The 16,013-nt window shown below is 49.2% G+C and overlaps 3 protein-coding genes across 3 annotated transcripts in view; 1 reads left to right on the top strand and 2 right to left on the bottom strand.

Annotated features, from left to right (window-relative positions):
- The window catches only part of LOC138052509 (neuropeptide FF receptor 1-like), a 16,697-nt gene extending 14,892 nt beyond the window's left edge, over window positions 1-1,805 (top strand). Inside the window, exon 6 of the mRNA XM_068899038.1 lies at window positions 1-1,805. This exon is cut by the window's left edge and continues 822 nt beyond it. The gene's annotated coding sequence lies outside the window, so the exon portion shown is untranslated.
- A 1,503-nt stretch (window positions 1,806-3,308) lies between these two features.
- On the bottom strand, window positions 3,309-7,496 carry LOC138054150 (uncharacterized). The gene has a single exon (XM_068900647.1). The coding sequence runs from the start codon at window positions 7,494-7,496 to the stop codon at window positions 3,309-3,311; it is 4,188 nt and encodes a 1,395-aa protein (XP_068756748.1).
- Window positions 7,497-14,721: 7,225 nt separating this feature from the next.
- Window positions 14,722-15,354, bottom strand: LOC138054149 (uncharacterized). The gene has a single exon (XM_068900646.1). The coding sequence runs from the start codon at window positions 15,352-15,354 to the stop codon at window positions 14,722-14,724; it is 633 nt and encodes a 210-aa protein (XP_068756747.1).
- Window positions 15,355-16,013: the final 659 nt, after the last annotated feature.

The raw sequence follows: 16,013 nt of genomic DNA, 5'->3' as shown, positions 1-16,013 counted from the left end.
AGTTTAAAGTTCTTTTCACATAGCATGTACATAATTGCCAATCCCTTCTGTCGACAATCATTGTTGTCTTTGTTGTATCTGATATGTTCACTGACATTACATAACCAGAATATACCATTATGCATATTACACTTGTTATGGAGTTTCAATCTTTGATAGTGATCCTCGTACTATTTTTTCCTCTCCCCAAACTTTTCGTGCGCTTTCAAATGCTAATTGATTTCCACAAGAGTGAATTAGATAAGAGTGTTGTTATGGCATGGGTGGGCTCCCCAGCACAGTCACAAATGAGTCTATTTTTAGAATACCAGTTCCCGCAAAAATCAGTTGTCATGTCCCTGAAAACAACATGGCAGTAGCAGTCACGCGTGACATGGCTTCTTCTGATTGATTAAAATTGGAGACCCTTTGTTTGTTTCGCGTGCAAAGTGTATCTGTGACTGTGCTGGGGCAAAGCCTCAAAGTGATAGATCAATCACGAGAAATTGAATGAGTTGAATTTTGGGCGCCATCAGATCAACACTGACTTTACGAGAAGTTTTTGCGGGATATGAAAACTAATGAAACGGTTACAAAATAAATAAACGCCTTCATGGCTTGCTGGTGTGTGGCTAATAATGTCCTTGGCGTATACGTAGAGATGGTCGTCACAGAACCTTTGCTTCTCGGCCAAATATTCATTTTTCGGACAATCTTTCAGCCGCTTGAAGAGGCCTATTTACTAAATATACCGTATGGCCTTATGTGGAAACTGAATACACTGGTCGTTTTTAAAATTTAAACAACATTCCGTTAAAAAAAATGTAAGTAAATGCGTTGTTTATAGTGCAAGTGCACTTCGCTAACAAGCTAGTTCACAGGCATCCCACTTTTAATAACCTGAAAAAACATGATTGAGAACCCCAAATGGCAGGAGGCAACCAGTTGGCTATTCACAAAACGTGACAGAGTTGAATCCGGGACAACCGGAAACAAAACCAAACCAGAAATTAAACGGGATTTGAACGTTGAGCAACCGCATGCAAACCCAACACCCTAACCACTGGACCACGCCACCTCCCTTTGGTCAATTTGCAAGATTTTAAGACATCATTTAGGTTGACAATCAGAAAACGTTTGCTGCTACCAGCAGCCTATGACTGGGAGCGAACAACAGCCCTATATATATATATTACTGTGACGGCGATTCTACAAACCGATTTTTAACTCATTCATGAGCGCAAGCGCAATGAATGAGTTATTGAGGAGTGGTCATTTTGTGTGGACCGTGGAACCGTGGACTTTACGAATCTTCACCCTAATGCCCTCGAAGCCCAAGCCGAGCCCGGACATTTTTCTTCGACTTAGACGGGACTCGAACATTGGAATGGCACCAAAGCCGATGTAAGGCAAATGGTGTTTTATTGGATTTTCAAACAAAATATATCCTTGTGGAGCTCAAGAATGGAACGTCAGTTCATAAACAACACAAGCGGTGAAAAATGAATATACGGAATCTTAAAACCGACGAATAATTAACTTCAACGACAATCTTTCGCCGTCGGATATTTGAGCTGTATTTCTAATATGTTATTTCTATTATGTTATGTAAAACACTGAAACCAAGCGGCAAATTCTGTGGTAACTTTTTCTGGTTGGATACTCAGAAAAGGAATCGAACACCTTGAGTGGAAGTCGGACCGTATTTTTGTTGTCTGCCTGTTTATAATTTTATTTATTTGTACTCAACTCTGCACAGTCTTCACGTAAAAAAGAAATTAGAAATTTGACGAAAACTAAGACCTAAGACCGCTTGTAAACAGTGGAAATTACGGGAAAGAAAGTCGAGAAAACCGTACCGATAGTCAGATATTTTGGCCCTTACACAAACACAACGCCATGACATGCTTTGAGTGTTGTGTGACAGAAAAAAAAATGCTTATTTATCGGCACGGAAACTAAAAATAGGGTCTTTCGAATAACAAGAAACTCAGTCTGTTAACCCTTTGGTTGTAACCACTAAGAATGTGATGTACGAATTATTTTGTCAGTAGACACTTGTTATTCTACGTCCAGTATCAAAAGAAGTCCACAATTTAACCGTACGTCACGCAAACAATAAACGGATTCCGTAGATGGCCAATCTTAAAATTATGTCTGATAGAGGACTGAAATAGTTTTTGCATGTTGGACATAAGTGATGTTCTGTAAGTTTCTCCACATTTGCGTCTCTCAGCTTCAACTGCAACATTGATAATTAACGGGATTCAAGTTGGTTGCTCATATTGCATAAACATGAATGAGTTGGCTCGAAGGGGCCTTTGATTCATTTAGATTAAATTTCCCACGAATGAGACTCCCAAAGGAGCCCAGTGACCAATGACAAGAAACTAAGTCGACGTCAAAGAGTCACCAAAACGGAATTGCCTTTGTTTTTTTGCGGGAAAAGGTAGTCTAAAAATAGATCGGTCTGTAAAAATGCCGTGAAATAGCCCTAGTATGGAAGTTGTTCGCTCCTGGTCATGGGTAGGCTCGATTTTCAGCCGTTAACGTTTTGGGAGTTCGGTATTATCCTCCTCCCAACGGGGTAAGGAATGTGGGCTCCCAAAATGGCTGGAAATCGAGCCTAGGTCACAGGCTCCTTCTGCTAATCTGGTTTGAATAAATTTCAATGTAGGAGGAGAGAATTAAAAGTGAATCTGCACACTATTCACAGTAAATTCCGAAAACAATCCCAACTGCACATAAATGGTAATTTCTAAACTCGTACTGCGCAAAGCAATCAACGGCTGAGTCCCAAGCGCACCGGCTCACAATTTTGACGTCTTGTTGATGGAAATCTCCTACGATGACTTGAGAAACTATTTTGTATCAGTAGTACTATGGGGGAATACGAGCCACTTTTGAATGGAGCCTTCTGATTGGTCGAGAGCGATTTTTAATGAGATGCATCGTCTTCTGATTGGTGGATATTTTTAGGTCCGCCATTATCACGTGCACACGTGAACAGGATTGGTTGAGACGGTGGGGTCAAAGTCCAACCTACGTCATAATCGGGGGGGTCAAACAGAAAGTATGTCAAGAATGTGGTCCAAGATCCGGGGGGAACATTAGGGTCCAACACCTAGGGTTCACAAGATGGCGACCATGTGGGTCCACGCGGGACGGGACGGGACGGGACGGGAACACGCAACATCACGGATGGTGTAAGAAAAAGAGAGGCCACAAAATGAATGGATTTTTCACGAATCATGAACGGTTTAATCAACAAACAAACAAACTTAGGTACAAGCGGGAACGTGTGAGGAGACCTGGTGTCTACTCGTCCCTTAAGCAAATAGGTCAGCTAACACTTGAGCGAGATCCAGATCCTCTTCGGTGAACCGTTCGTAACCGTAAGGGTAGGTCTGGGCCGTGGTGGGATCCAGGACCCGTTTGGAGTAGACGAGTCGGTAATCTTTGTGAGAAGGTTGGGTTTCTAAGGTGTAGGTCTTGGCATTTCTTTGGATGGTGTGAGATTGCGTGACACGAGTGGTACGCGGTTTGTCTAGAGGACGATGCAATTCGTCCAGAGTGTTTTGACGCAGGACATCGTAATTCAATTGAGTCATCCCTTTGACGTTGAGGGAGAAGCCTCGGACCTTGCATACAACGTGGCCGTTCTTGGTCTTGTAACCGTAGTTCTTAGGACCGCCCGAGCAGAATTCCACAATGGTATCGCCCGCGTCCAATTCATCCTTGAAGTCGCCGAGATAAGCGCCTCGTGGAGGGTCCAAAGGCGGGTCGCCAGGACGATGGAGATAGACGACCGAGTCGGTGTCGAAGTAGAGGACGCGTTCACCGAGATGATCGAGGGCTCGATAGAGACGGAGTCTGGCATGACAGGTAGTGAAGGCGGCTATGAAGATGTTGAGATTAGGTGAAGGCAGAACATCGTGCGTTTGGAGTTTGTAATGGACTTCGACCCGGTCTTCGGTCAGGGAACTGACGTAACGGACATCGTGTTGATCGCTGTCGAGGAATTGGATGAACGGTTGAGGTTCGGTGAATTCTCGGACCTGAGTCTTGTTGATCCGTTGCCCGAACTTGCCCCACATAGAGTTGAGCATCATCTTAGCCAGGGCTCGGAGTCCAGGGTTCTTTTCGATCTTGGTGGGATCGAGACGAATACCTTCCCGAGCATAGTACGCATCGATGTGGGCTTGTTTCTGATCAGGGGTGGTGCAGCCTTCGGGCCAACCGCTGGCTTCTTCTTTGATTTGGAGCCACGTGTTCACGTACGATTGGAAGAGTCCCGTGCGTTGCTGATCGAAATGCCATACTTCGTGGACGTGTTGAATGACGTAACCTTTCTGTACAGCCATGTCGAGTTCGGGGGTGCACCAGGTACCGACGAGGACACGTTCTTCGTCTGTGTGATGACAGGCATGCGTCTTTTCCAAAAGGGGTTTGGAAATGTTCTCTTCGACGCAGGTACGACACAAGGGAAACGTGAGTTTGTCATGACTACGGTAAGGCAACACGGGATGGTAGAGACGTTGTGGCGGAAGGACGGTACATTTGGCCAAACCAAAATAAGGCGAGAGATCGGTGGTGTCGGGTTCGTAGAGGAAGGTGGGATGACCGAGTGGATAGGTGCCGTACTTGTTGACCCAAGGATACAAGGACGTGTAATCGTCGTATCGGATCTCTTCCTCCTTCTCCTCGTCGACGTGAGCGTAGAGACGTACGGCATTGGTCCGACCTCCGTAAAAAGCGTCGCGTGGTTCAAGGGGGGCTTGGAGGTGTTGACGGGCTAGAAAGGCCATGATGTCCTGGTTGGTTTGTTTGAGAGCGTTCCAGGCGCATTCCCACATGGTCACGACCTGGTACCCACGGTTGATGAGAAACGTGCGTTTCTTGTCGACGAGAGCACGGACCTCGTCCATGGATCGTTCGAGTAATGTCGGATGCACGTCGGTGCGTTGGGGATGACAAGTCCGACATCCGTGCCAGAAGCACCCGCAGAATTCGTAGACGGTCTTGGTATCGGCATCGTATCCGTCGACCGTGTATCGGGTACCAGGAAGGCGGTACTCGCCCTCGTTCCGAGCATGCTGGATACGTTGGCGATGCAAGGGATGATAAGCGTCGTAGTGTCCGTAGGCACGAGCCATGGCTTCGTGGTTCTCGTGGTCTTCCGGCGAGAGGGCCAGGTAGGCTCGATGTCGTAGATTGTGTTCGCACCAAGTCAGCCATTCCATAGAGGCCTGGGAATGATTGACACGACCTCGCCATCCTAAGAGGGGTTCGGAAGCAATGGTCTCTTCTTCCATACAGTGCATACTCAAGTAGCGATTACAGGCAGAGGCGACGGTCATTTGTTCAAAAGGATTGAATTCAGCACGTGCTTGGAAATCCCGCATGAAAGTGAGACATCCTTGTTTCAAGAGTTTCACGTCCGATTCGCAGTAGGCTAGAAGTTCGGCTTGGAAATCAAAGACGACCTCTCGTGCCGCTTGGTCGTCGTACCAGGTATCAAAGTCGCGACGTTTCTTGACGGACATACCGTCGGGCATGTAGAAGGCTTTGTCGGGAAGTCGGCCTACATACGTTTGATGGTCGGGAGTGTTGAACAAGTGTGGAAAGTATCCTTTCTTGAGTTCGGTGAGCCCGAACGTCTTGGGAAAATCGCTCAGCGGCATCTGGAAGAAGGAGAGCGAATCGATGAATCGTATGGTGGTGTGTTCATGAGGGTAGGTGAGTTGGAGGACTTTCCCACCGTTTCGGATTTGTTCCAGGTCTCTCTTTTGCCGGTGGAGTTCGTCGATGACGGGATACCTGTCATACCCTTTGAAATTATGAGCGATGACCGTCAGGGGTCGCATTCCGTTCTCGGTCAATGTTTCTAACCATTCCAGAAAATGAAAGAGACAGTCGTCTCCTTGGAACGACACGGGAGGATCGTCGTCGTCTTCCGTTTCGGCGACCACCAGATTGGGCACGTGACGTCCCTCGACTTGCATACTCTCAATGTCAAAGAAAACGTGCAAGGGTGGTTTCTCATCGTCGTCCTCGTCTTCGTCGTCGTCGTCGTTATCGCCCGCCAGGAAAGCGTGCAATCCAGCGGCCTCGTTGGCTAAGAGAGGCGCCAGTCCCTGACTCAGGATCCTTTGGAAAGAGAGTCGCTGTCGTCTCAAACGTCGTTCTTCGGCGGGAGTCTTTTCGACTTGTAAGAAACATCGATGGTGATGGACGTCGACGTCTTTCTTGCAGCACGAACATTTCCGATACCCGCACCGATGAGTTCGTATCTCTTTGAGACCACGTAACACGCGATGACATTCTTTACACTGCCGACGGGTGGCACAGACGGAAGGATGTTCAGCATCCGCGGGTTGACCAGTGTGGGTCTTGGTCCGATGGGTTTGGAGACATGTGTCTCCGTAGAAAGAACGTCCACAGAGGATACAGGGTGTTTGAGCCGAGCGGTACTGTCGGTAGGCCTCGGTATGATCAGGGCATCCGTTTTGCAAGCAGGCTCCGCAATGATTGGTTCGATTGTTGCGACAGGCATGCTGACCCAGATGCTTGTAGGCTTGGAAACATTGGCTGCAAAAGTAATCTTGGCCGAAGAAACCAGGTAAGGAAGACAAGGCATCGTAATGACCGTCTTCGTGTAAGAGTCCTAACAACGTATCCCCACGACCGTAAGCAAAACATGCGTAAGCGCGGTTGGCGTCCACGACCACGAGGGTATAGTCTTGAAGACTGGGAGCGGTGACGAGTTGTTGAAGTTGTTCGGGACCGCAGGGTTGAGGAGGAAGATCGACTTCGTCTAAAAGTTCTTGAGCCGCTCGCGTGATGCGACGATGGTTACCACGACATCGGGTCCATTGTCGGCGACGTTGGGGATCGTCTCGATGTTGATGGACCCCTCGAGCGAGAGCGATGGCGCGTGGACAGCATAGGTTTTGGTCATCCTGTGGAACGCGTAAGACACTGTGCTTGAATTCTCTGAGACGCGTCGACGCTTGATGCCCTGGTAAATGTTTTCTTTTGTAACCGGAACCGGTGGGAGCCCCGCGTACGTGAACGAAGGCGAGGGTGAAGGAATCGTCCATTTCAAATTGTTCGTTAGAGTTGAGCATGTGGGAAAGATTCCCAAGTAAGGCATCCACGCGTGGACCTTGAGCGCGCCATTCTCCGGCCCGCAGTCCCCATCCGTTGTAGGCATTGGTAATACGATTGGAGGATAGAGCGATGTAAATGCGATCGCCATCCGGAATGTCTTGGTCGTTGATTAAGTCGTCTAGAGCGTTACGAAGACCTTGCACGAGAGCATCCGTTAGACGTTGTCGGGGAATGAACGCTCCCATCTGTCGAGGGCGAAGTTGAAAGACGCGTTCACGAACTCCGAGACGGACACTACGTCGTTCGACCACGGGTAGTCTTTCAAAGACGAAACGTCCTGGAGCGGCACCTCCTATCTGTTCAAACGCGTCGAGTGCTTCAGCCAAATCACTATCACTATCCATGATGAGATGTTTTTGTTTGAAAAAGACGGTGTGTCTTTTTTATACAGAAAGAGTCACCTTGAAGGACCTTGACGTGTACCCTAGATGGACCAATCCGGAGAGAGATAGGTCTCCTGGGGGATGGGGGGGTATCCCCCCAGAGAGTCATGTGACCCCTTAGGAGCACGGGGATTGGTGGAACGATTCCTGTTAAGTAGCCCGATCGAGTGAGGAGTCTCAGAAAAAAGTCATGGCATCCGATCCAAAGAGACGTGCGCTCGAGATGGCAGTCGCCAGACGTACTATGGAGATCGAGGAAGACCCAAACGATGAGCAAGAGGTGTGGGTCAAGCAAGAGAATGGACGTTGGCGGAAAGAATGCCAGACCACGGCAAAGACCCCGGCGACCCGAGACGAGGCTTCGTATTGGGACCTGTTGCCTCCCGAAGTACGTCGACATGTGTTGGAGATTCGAGATCGAGAGGAGGAGAAGGACCGGAGGGAACGTTGGAAACCCATTCACGAAGAGTTACTCCGTCTACCACGTTGCAGTCAACATGGCACGGTACGTTCCGGTTATTTGTATTGGGTGGGAATCGAAGCGAATCTGATAGATTCGTTTATTTTATTTGATGTCTTTTAGATGACGGCGACGTACGTAGGAGAATCGACTATCGTCTTTGAGTGTGGACCGTGCCGACGGTTTCCTCCTGGGGGTAATCCTGCGGGAAGCCGACTCATGAAATGTCGGTATTGTCTTTTGGGCGTGATGGGTTGTCCGGGGTATCGTTATTGTACGGGCACGTATCGTTCTCCTCGTCGAGAGGGTTTGGTCGTGTGTCGTTGGTGTCGATGGCCCGTCTACCGGAGAGGTCTTCTTTGTATGCCGTTTGGATCTCCTCATTGTCGTTGTTTTCTTGTAGGTCATGGTGTCGGCTAGAATACGATGGTTGGAAGAGGACGATCATTTCGTCGAATGGGAATGTCGTTGTAGTTACGTGGAAATAAGGTGTAGAAAGTGGGACTGTTCTTGTTCGGTGTCTTATGCGTCGTACCGTCGTCCGGGATGTTTGATTTGTACCTGTGACGTGGGTTATGGGTTTTCGCCGTGTCGTCATGATTTGGGGGACTGGTGTTATCTGTGTCAGGGACATAGTTGGACCCATGGATCTTTTTCTCTTTCGTAGGTGCTTTGTCAATTTGAGGAAATGTTGGATGAGAGGGTTTCGAGATGGATATGGAGAGAGGGTCGTTGGATGTGGCGACGGAGACGACCTCCGAGAACGGAAGAGCAGCGTCGATGGAGGCGGCGTTACTTGAGGGAGATTCTGAGATTCTGAGACTTTATGATTTTATTTTTTAGATGGTGGTGCAGGAACATAGGACCCGTCAAGGGTATCCTCCGAGGTCGGAGGAGGAACGATGGTGTTGGATCAAGTGGGTGTGTTTGCGTTGTAAGGAGTCCGCCGCTACGTGCATTCATTGTTTGAAGCGATTGGACCTCAATGCTTTTGGTTGTTTGTGTTACGGATGTCTCGTTCGTTGTCGATGTGATGGATTGGAGGTCTCCTACGGACGTCGTCGTTGTCATACGTGGGGTCGCCGTTCTCTTTTTCACGAGTCTCCTTATTATGGTAACCGTGCTTTTACTTTTGGTCGATAGGAAACCTGGTTCCCGGAAATCTTTCCAGACTTTGTTCCGCCCGGACGTTGTACTTCTTATGGATACGGATCGTGTACTTCTTATTGCTTTCGTCTTAGGGGCACGGGTCTCTATTGGGACGGGATACTGATTCAAACGTTTCGTTCTCTTTATTATCGTTAGATGTGGTGTCGTCTGAATCAGTTTACTCGTTATTCGTACCAACGGGGTTGGACGAAAAAAGAGATGGACATTACGGCGGAGTTGTGGAAGAGGATTGATGTGGATTTTTGGGATCCGTTTTATGGACTCGTTACCGTGTACAACCGTCGATAACCGATTTTCTATTTTTCTATTCAGACTTGGTGTGTCCATAACCGATGTACTCGCTTTTCATCCCAGAGGGGTTGGACGGCAAAAGAAATGAATATTGTAGTGGAGTTATGGAGGGCGGTCGGTGTCCATGGTCGTATTCGTCGCCGTCGTCGTCGCCGATAGTCGATTCTCCTATTAACGTGGATGTCATTTTTCTGTTTAGACCTGGTGCAGTCTGCCTACCTTGGGATTCTATAGAGGACCTCGTTCCTCCAAACAAGAGGCAGTTTATTACCGTGTTTGGAAATGTATCAAAGACGAAATGAACCAGGAACGTTCTGACCGACATTATTATGACGCTAATTATTATTATTTTTAAGTTCATGACGGTGTTTGCCAATGGGGAAGGATTCACGTTTTGGGATTCACCTTGTTGTTCGTATGGACCCATCACATGCATGTATTGTCTTGACCGGCTCAATGACCAACGAACGAACATAGCACCACAGGAACATGCACGACATTGCCAGGGGACATACAAACGTCGTAGGGAAAAATCGTCTGCAGTTCAGAGATCCTATACCCTCGTGTGGTATGGTCATTATCAGATGCGTGTCTTATGGGAACTAACACCTCGATGTACCGTGAATTTTTCGTAGATCATGGTCCGTGCCGACCGATGTTTTTGTACGTGGAGTGGTCGTTTTCATGTGCACGAGAGACGTCCCTATACGCCCGAGGTTCGATTCATGTTACTGGAGGAACGTTTGACAGGCGTGTCTTTGTTTATGTTTTAGTTGCTGAGCGTTCCCCCTGATTATGAGGAGTACGTGGGGTACGAGGATCGTTACTGTAGGGAATGTCATAGAGAATCCACCGTCGGAGAGATGCCTGACAGGTCTTTTTTTCTTTTTTTTTTTATGTTCCAAGACCAAGACCAAGACTAGACAAGATTTTATTTGTGGGGTCTGTGAGTTTGGCGAATATACGATGGTGGAACGTTTGCAGCGTATCGACAAGTATATTGCGGCTTATGGATTGTACAACAGGGACGTCATGCCATGTATCTCGTGGGCTACCTTTGGTCTCGACGAATACGACGACGACGAGTACGAGTACCAGATTCGATATGATTATTACGTGGATCCGCCGTATTGGCGTCGTCGAAGGATGGCGCGAGGGAATGATGGTGCATTTCGATTTCAATATGTGGAAGGATATGTGATTTTGCGGAGACGTTGGCCTCTATTGCTTATCTAGACACGTTTTTCGTTGCAGATCCAATTGTCCCCTGCACGACGTCACCTGAGAGCGGTCATGCTATTTGGTCAACTGTATTGTTGTGCAACAGCGCATGCCCTCCGTGAAGCCTGGCGTTATCGGAGACAACCCCTATGGCACCCGGAAAAACAGATCAAAAAGAATCAGAAGACGGGACATTTTTATTTTGTACCTTTTATTGACATTTACGGTCCTTGGCGTCCTTGTAGTCGGACAAGAATATTCAATCGTAATTTTCGTTGAAAATGTTCAAATTAAAGTTTGAGTTTACGTTTCATTTGCATGATTTTCTTGACCACTTTCTCCGTCTTCTTCTTTTTGCCTGGGAGGTTACTGATAGCCCGAATCATCTTGTCGTCGGCTTTCCACTTGTCCTGTAAGTTTCTGGCCTTGGCATAATCCATGTCGTGGGTCTTGGCAATCTTGTCCAGACGATTGATGCCAGGATCACCTCGTTTGAGTCGTTTGGCCAATTTGGTGCCAGGACCCATGTACTGATAGCCAGGCCAATGAAACTCGATCCCGGTCTTGGCCAAAGCCTTCTGCAAATCAAACTTGCCACCTCGCTGACGTCGTCGTCGTCGTTGGCGTCGTCGTCTCTTAGTAGTCCTCGCCATCCAATCGTCGTTTGAGTTTCTTATCAAAATCCAACCAACCGGGTGGGCGTTGTAATTTATCTGTTTCGGTGGGACGTCGGCGACCTGTCTTCTTACGGATCTTTTTTTTGACCGATTGAGCGGTCGTCTCTGCATAGTCGGCCATACTGTTTCCCATCATCCTGGGATCTCCTTGAAACGGAAGCTGTCCCCAATCGACGGAGGGAACCGGTGTCTTGGGGGGCGACTTTTTCTTCTTCGACTTCTTTTTGGGTGGGGCTGCTTTAGGTTGAGTCATGAATCGAAGTCGTTTTTTAGCTTTAGGGGGTACCGAGGGTGTGGTCTCGGGCGTGTCCTTCTTTTTCTTTTTCTTGACCAATTGCGTCAACATGGAGTGTAAGGGTCCTTGCGCATAGGCATCGGCTTCGGCATCGCGTTCGTCGTCGGCATCCGGTCCGAACCCAAGAGGTTGTCGAACGGATTTGGTCCACCGTTTCTTTTCGTCGGCCAGAGAGGTGGCCAAGGTATTCTTGATACCTGGAGGAATCTGATCCGACATGAGAACGGCTTCTTGTTTGGCGGCGATACGAGCGGCCTTGGCCAAAGGAAGGTTTTCGGTCAGACGTTCCTTGTACACGTCTTCGAGTTGACGCAGTCGTTGGGGATCGATCAAGACTTTGTTTTCAAATCCTGGAATGGTCTCCGCTTCACTCATCGTGAGGTACTAAGATCGTCGCGTCTCTCCCTGGTTTTATAGTAGAGGGTCTGTTTCTCGTATCGTTCGCGTTCCAGATGTCGATTCAATTCGCAGACTTGTTCTTGCAAGACCCCCATCTTTTGTTCGGCGAGCTCCAAACTCTGATTGCGTTCTTGCAATTGATCGGTCAATTGACGGACAATGTCGCATTGTTCTCGGACTCGATGCCGAAGCCCACGTATCTGATCCTGTAGGGCGCAAAACGAACGAGGCCCGTACGTCCACGTATTGTCGCACCAACCATCGTCCATGTTTGCAAAATGATCTTTGGATCGATGTCCACGGGCTTTTATCGTTTCCTGGGTCTTAGTATGTCACAAGCTGTGTTTAAACCGTGTCCTTTGCTTTGTCGTACCACGTCACAAGCGGCGTTGAGACCATCCCAAAGAGCTCCCCCTGTCTGATTCATCATCAATTGACGTCTCCTTTTAATAGAATGTTTTCGACGAGACATGTCCCCCAAGACCTTTTCGTAAGGTCGAAGCCGTCCCACTGTCTTGGACGAGACAGGAATGGTCCCTCGGATCGTGTTCATGACCAATTCACTCACGGCATTGATTTGATCCGCATTGGCGGCCTGAAGGCGTGCCCGACGGGTTTGATGATCGGCTTCTTTCAAGACACTCCGTAGAAACGGCCATTGTCGTTCTATCCTCCACGACATGTTGGCGTGTTCCGGGCTATCGATCCGGGGCGTTTCTTTTTATACACGGAGAACCCCTGGACGTCTTAGTCGTCGTCGTCGGCGGCGTCCTTTTCGCAGAGGTTTAGGAACAGCCGTTGGGAACATGATCAGGTTGCCGCCCCGTTGTACCCATATGGGTAAACCACGTCCGAGTTGACGTCTCCCGTTCAACCAAATGCCACTGCCACGTTGACGTGCCATTGTTACCATGGGATCGGTTGGACTGTCCTTTTTATAGTTATCGTCGGCCTCTGAGTTTACGTTTGAGTTTCTCGAGAAAGATTTGACCTTTGTAACGCGGTGGTTTATAGGCAGGAATGTGCGTGTACACGATGGCTGAATCGTCTCCACGGCGAGCGTCTTCGGCTCGTATTCGAGCCACCATGTCATCGTATCGTTTACGGTGACGTGCTCGGGTTCGAGCATTCTTACGCGCCAGAGCAGTCACGCCTCCGAGTGCAGCACCCACGCCTGCAACGACCAAAGGGAGCACTCCACCACGTTGACGTCGTCGTCGTCGTCGGACGGGAGGTTTTCTCCTTCTTCTTTGTTTCATAGTCCCCTCAAAGGATGTGGATCCCCACGCATCATTCGATCCATCACCATTTTTCGTGCCCAAGGTTTTCGTTTGAGAATCCGTTTCATCATACCGTAATTATACTTGGGTGCTTCATAGTGGCCGGTGACTCCTTTAGCACCCATCCTTTTATACCTTTTGTCTTTTCCTAATTGGTACCCAGCAGCCAAGGCTTTGCCTAGGACCGCCAGGAGCCCGCGCCCACGTTGTGGGGGTCGTCGTCGTCGTCGTCGTCTGGTTTTGGGCATGACTGTAGGACATCCAAGTTTGTGCATGTCCTTTTATGGGTTACTGAGTCTGGAAGAGGTGCGTCGGACGGTGGGTGTACCGCCATCTTCGTAGACCGTAGTCACGGTGTTGGTATGAGTAATGTTCCGAATACGACGTCCATCCGTTCGTTGACGCGCGTCTTGAGATAACAAATCCATTTGACGTCGAAGTCCATCCTGGTTCAAACGTCGTCGACCTCCACGGCGACTGCTCCCTCCAGGAGAACCTCCTCCTCCTCCGCCACCGCCTCCAGGAGAACCTCCTCCTCCTCCTCCTCCGCCACCGCCACCGCCACCGCCACCGCCACCGCTACCTCGACGACGGGAACCTGCAGGAGAGGACGTTGGGAGAGGGCGTCGACGTGGACGTTTCTCTCCAGTAGTGGGACGAGGACGATTGGCAGTGTTGGAAGGACCGCTGGCGGCAAAATCTTGTAAATCTTGGTCAGAGATGTGATAATCTCTTTGGATCTGTGTTCTCTGAGCGACGGGGATACTCCCGTCCAAAAGAGAACGCATCATGAGTTGTCGTTGGGAGAGAAGTGTGTTGGTAGACAATCCTACTGGACTGGAAGGTTCCAAACCGTCCGTGGTATCGAGTCCTATGGAAGACAGGAACGCTCGGGGGCTCGGTGTGGGGACACGACCTTGATCCAATGTTTCCAAAAACTCTTGAATCGTGCTGTTGGGGGTTCGAGTTCCGACTCCGGCCGGGCTGTTTCTTGGAGTCATGTTGGGAATGGTGTTCCCCACACCGGCCGGGGACGTACGTGGTGTCCTGCTCCCCACACCCGCTGGGGAAGAGGTCATCCTGGGTTCAGAGAACGATCGGGTTCCTAGAGGAATGTGTTGGGCGGTCTCAAGCCGTTCACTCAAATGCAAAGCACGTCCTCCTTGTCTTCGACGTCGACTAGCCGCTCGTTCTTTGGCTCTCCGTCGTCGTTGATGTTGACGGTACTCTTGCAATTCCTTTTGATATTCAGAGGGATTGCGTTCAAATTGAAATTGGTCAAACGGCGATCCGGGACTGGAAGGTGTGGAAGGAGCTTGTCGTCGTCGGTACTCTGCCAAGGCACGTCGATAGTCAGAGGGATCCCAATGGGCGAACGGGGATCCTGGGCTACTCATTCACGTCTCCACACTTGGGTCGGACCATCCGATGGTGTCACACAACTGAACAGTCGGTACCGATCGTCTGACGCGGGATGAAGGTCCATCATTATATACCCGTACGGACGTTGCGTGCACCTTTCGAAGAGACGAAGCACGTCACGCCATCGATCGGGAAAGGCTTGTAACGTCAAGGCCCGAAATCCCGATTGATCTCTAGGATTCTTGAACACGAAGAGATAGTGGGCATTCCTAGAGATGGTCTTGGCATACTTGCCGGGTGGAAACAAATCTTGACACAAATACAACACCGTGATGTTCCGATGATGCGATTCTCGGGTGAATAGGTCCAACACGCGTTTGTCGTTCCCACCTTCGTCCATGAGATCGTCCAAGACCAGGATCCCACCACCACTTTTTCCAAACCATTGTCGAAGATCCGAAATGTCGGGGATCCCTTCGTGAAATCGGATCCCACGACCTTTCATCCGTTCGAAACGCGGTTGCCATACGGCATAACAGTAATGACACGGTTTGGTCCGACCTCCTTCAAAGACATTTCCTTCCGTCAAGAGGGCTTCGGTCAATTGCGTCTTGCCACTCCCCGATGGACCGACGATCATCGTACTACTGGGTTGCCGTATCATCCTTCGTCGACGATAGAAAAAAGGACGGGAGGGCACACTTCTTTTAAATTGGCCCGGTTGTGTACCGATGTCCCGGGTTATACTCCATCTCTTGGATGGACTCCCATCCTTGGTTTTACATGGGACGACCCGACTATTTATGTGATGCAAGACAAGACACGACAAGACATGTGGTAGATCCAAAAAAATTTTAATGTAGAAGAATCGGTTCATGCGGTGTACAACCTTGAAGGCAGGGTAATGCATTGTATTCTTTGACTATTTGACGACGTACTTGTCGACCCACCCTTCGATCGTTGGCTACAAAATCGTGGGGAGAAAATGTTTGCACAAACTCGTGCATGGTGCGTCCCCGAACCCTATCTTTCAAAAACATCAAAGCATAATGTCCACAAGCGGTACTGTTCAAAGCTTGGAGGGTCCGGTCGTTCCATTGCACCGAATCCCATTCGTCTTCGAGCCATCGTTCCAAGTCGGGTGCGTGGTAGGTCGTGATGGGGAGTCCGTAACTGTCCATGACTTCACACCGATTCTGTTCCGTCCAGAGTCCCAACCAATGTTGACCCGGTTCCCCTCGTGGATCCGTATTCACAATGTAAGCGGCTCGCGTCGTACGGGGTGGACGCGACGGAAGTCCGTCGGAGGGATGGACACCGTGA

This window comes from Montipora capricornis, chromosome 6 (genome assembly GCF_036669925.1).
Source record: "Montipora capricornis isolate CH-2021 chromosome 6, ASM3666992v2, whole genome shotgun sequence".
In the NCBI taxonomy this organism is placed as follows: domain Eukaryota; kingdom Metazoa; phylum Cnidaria; class Anthozoa; order Scleractinia; family Acroporidae; genus Montipora; species Montipora capricornis.
This window is presented reverse-complemented; position numbering and strand designations above follow the sequence as displayed.

Bases quoted from the DNA above. Each gene is read 5' to 3' on its own strand.
- LOC138054149 (XM_068900646.1), bottom strand. From the start codon at position 15,354: ATGATACGGCAACCCAGTAGTACGATGATCGTCGGTCCATCGGGGAGT.
- LOC138054150 (XM_068900647.1), bottom strand. From the start codon at position 7,496: ATGGATAGTGATAGTGATTTGGCTGAAGCACTCGACGCGTTTGAACAG.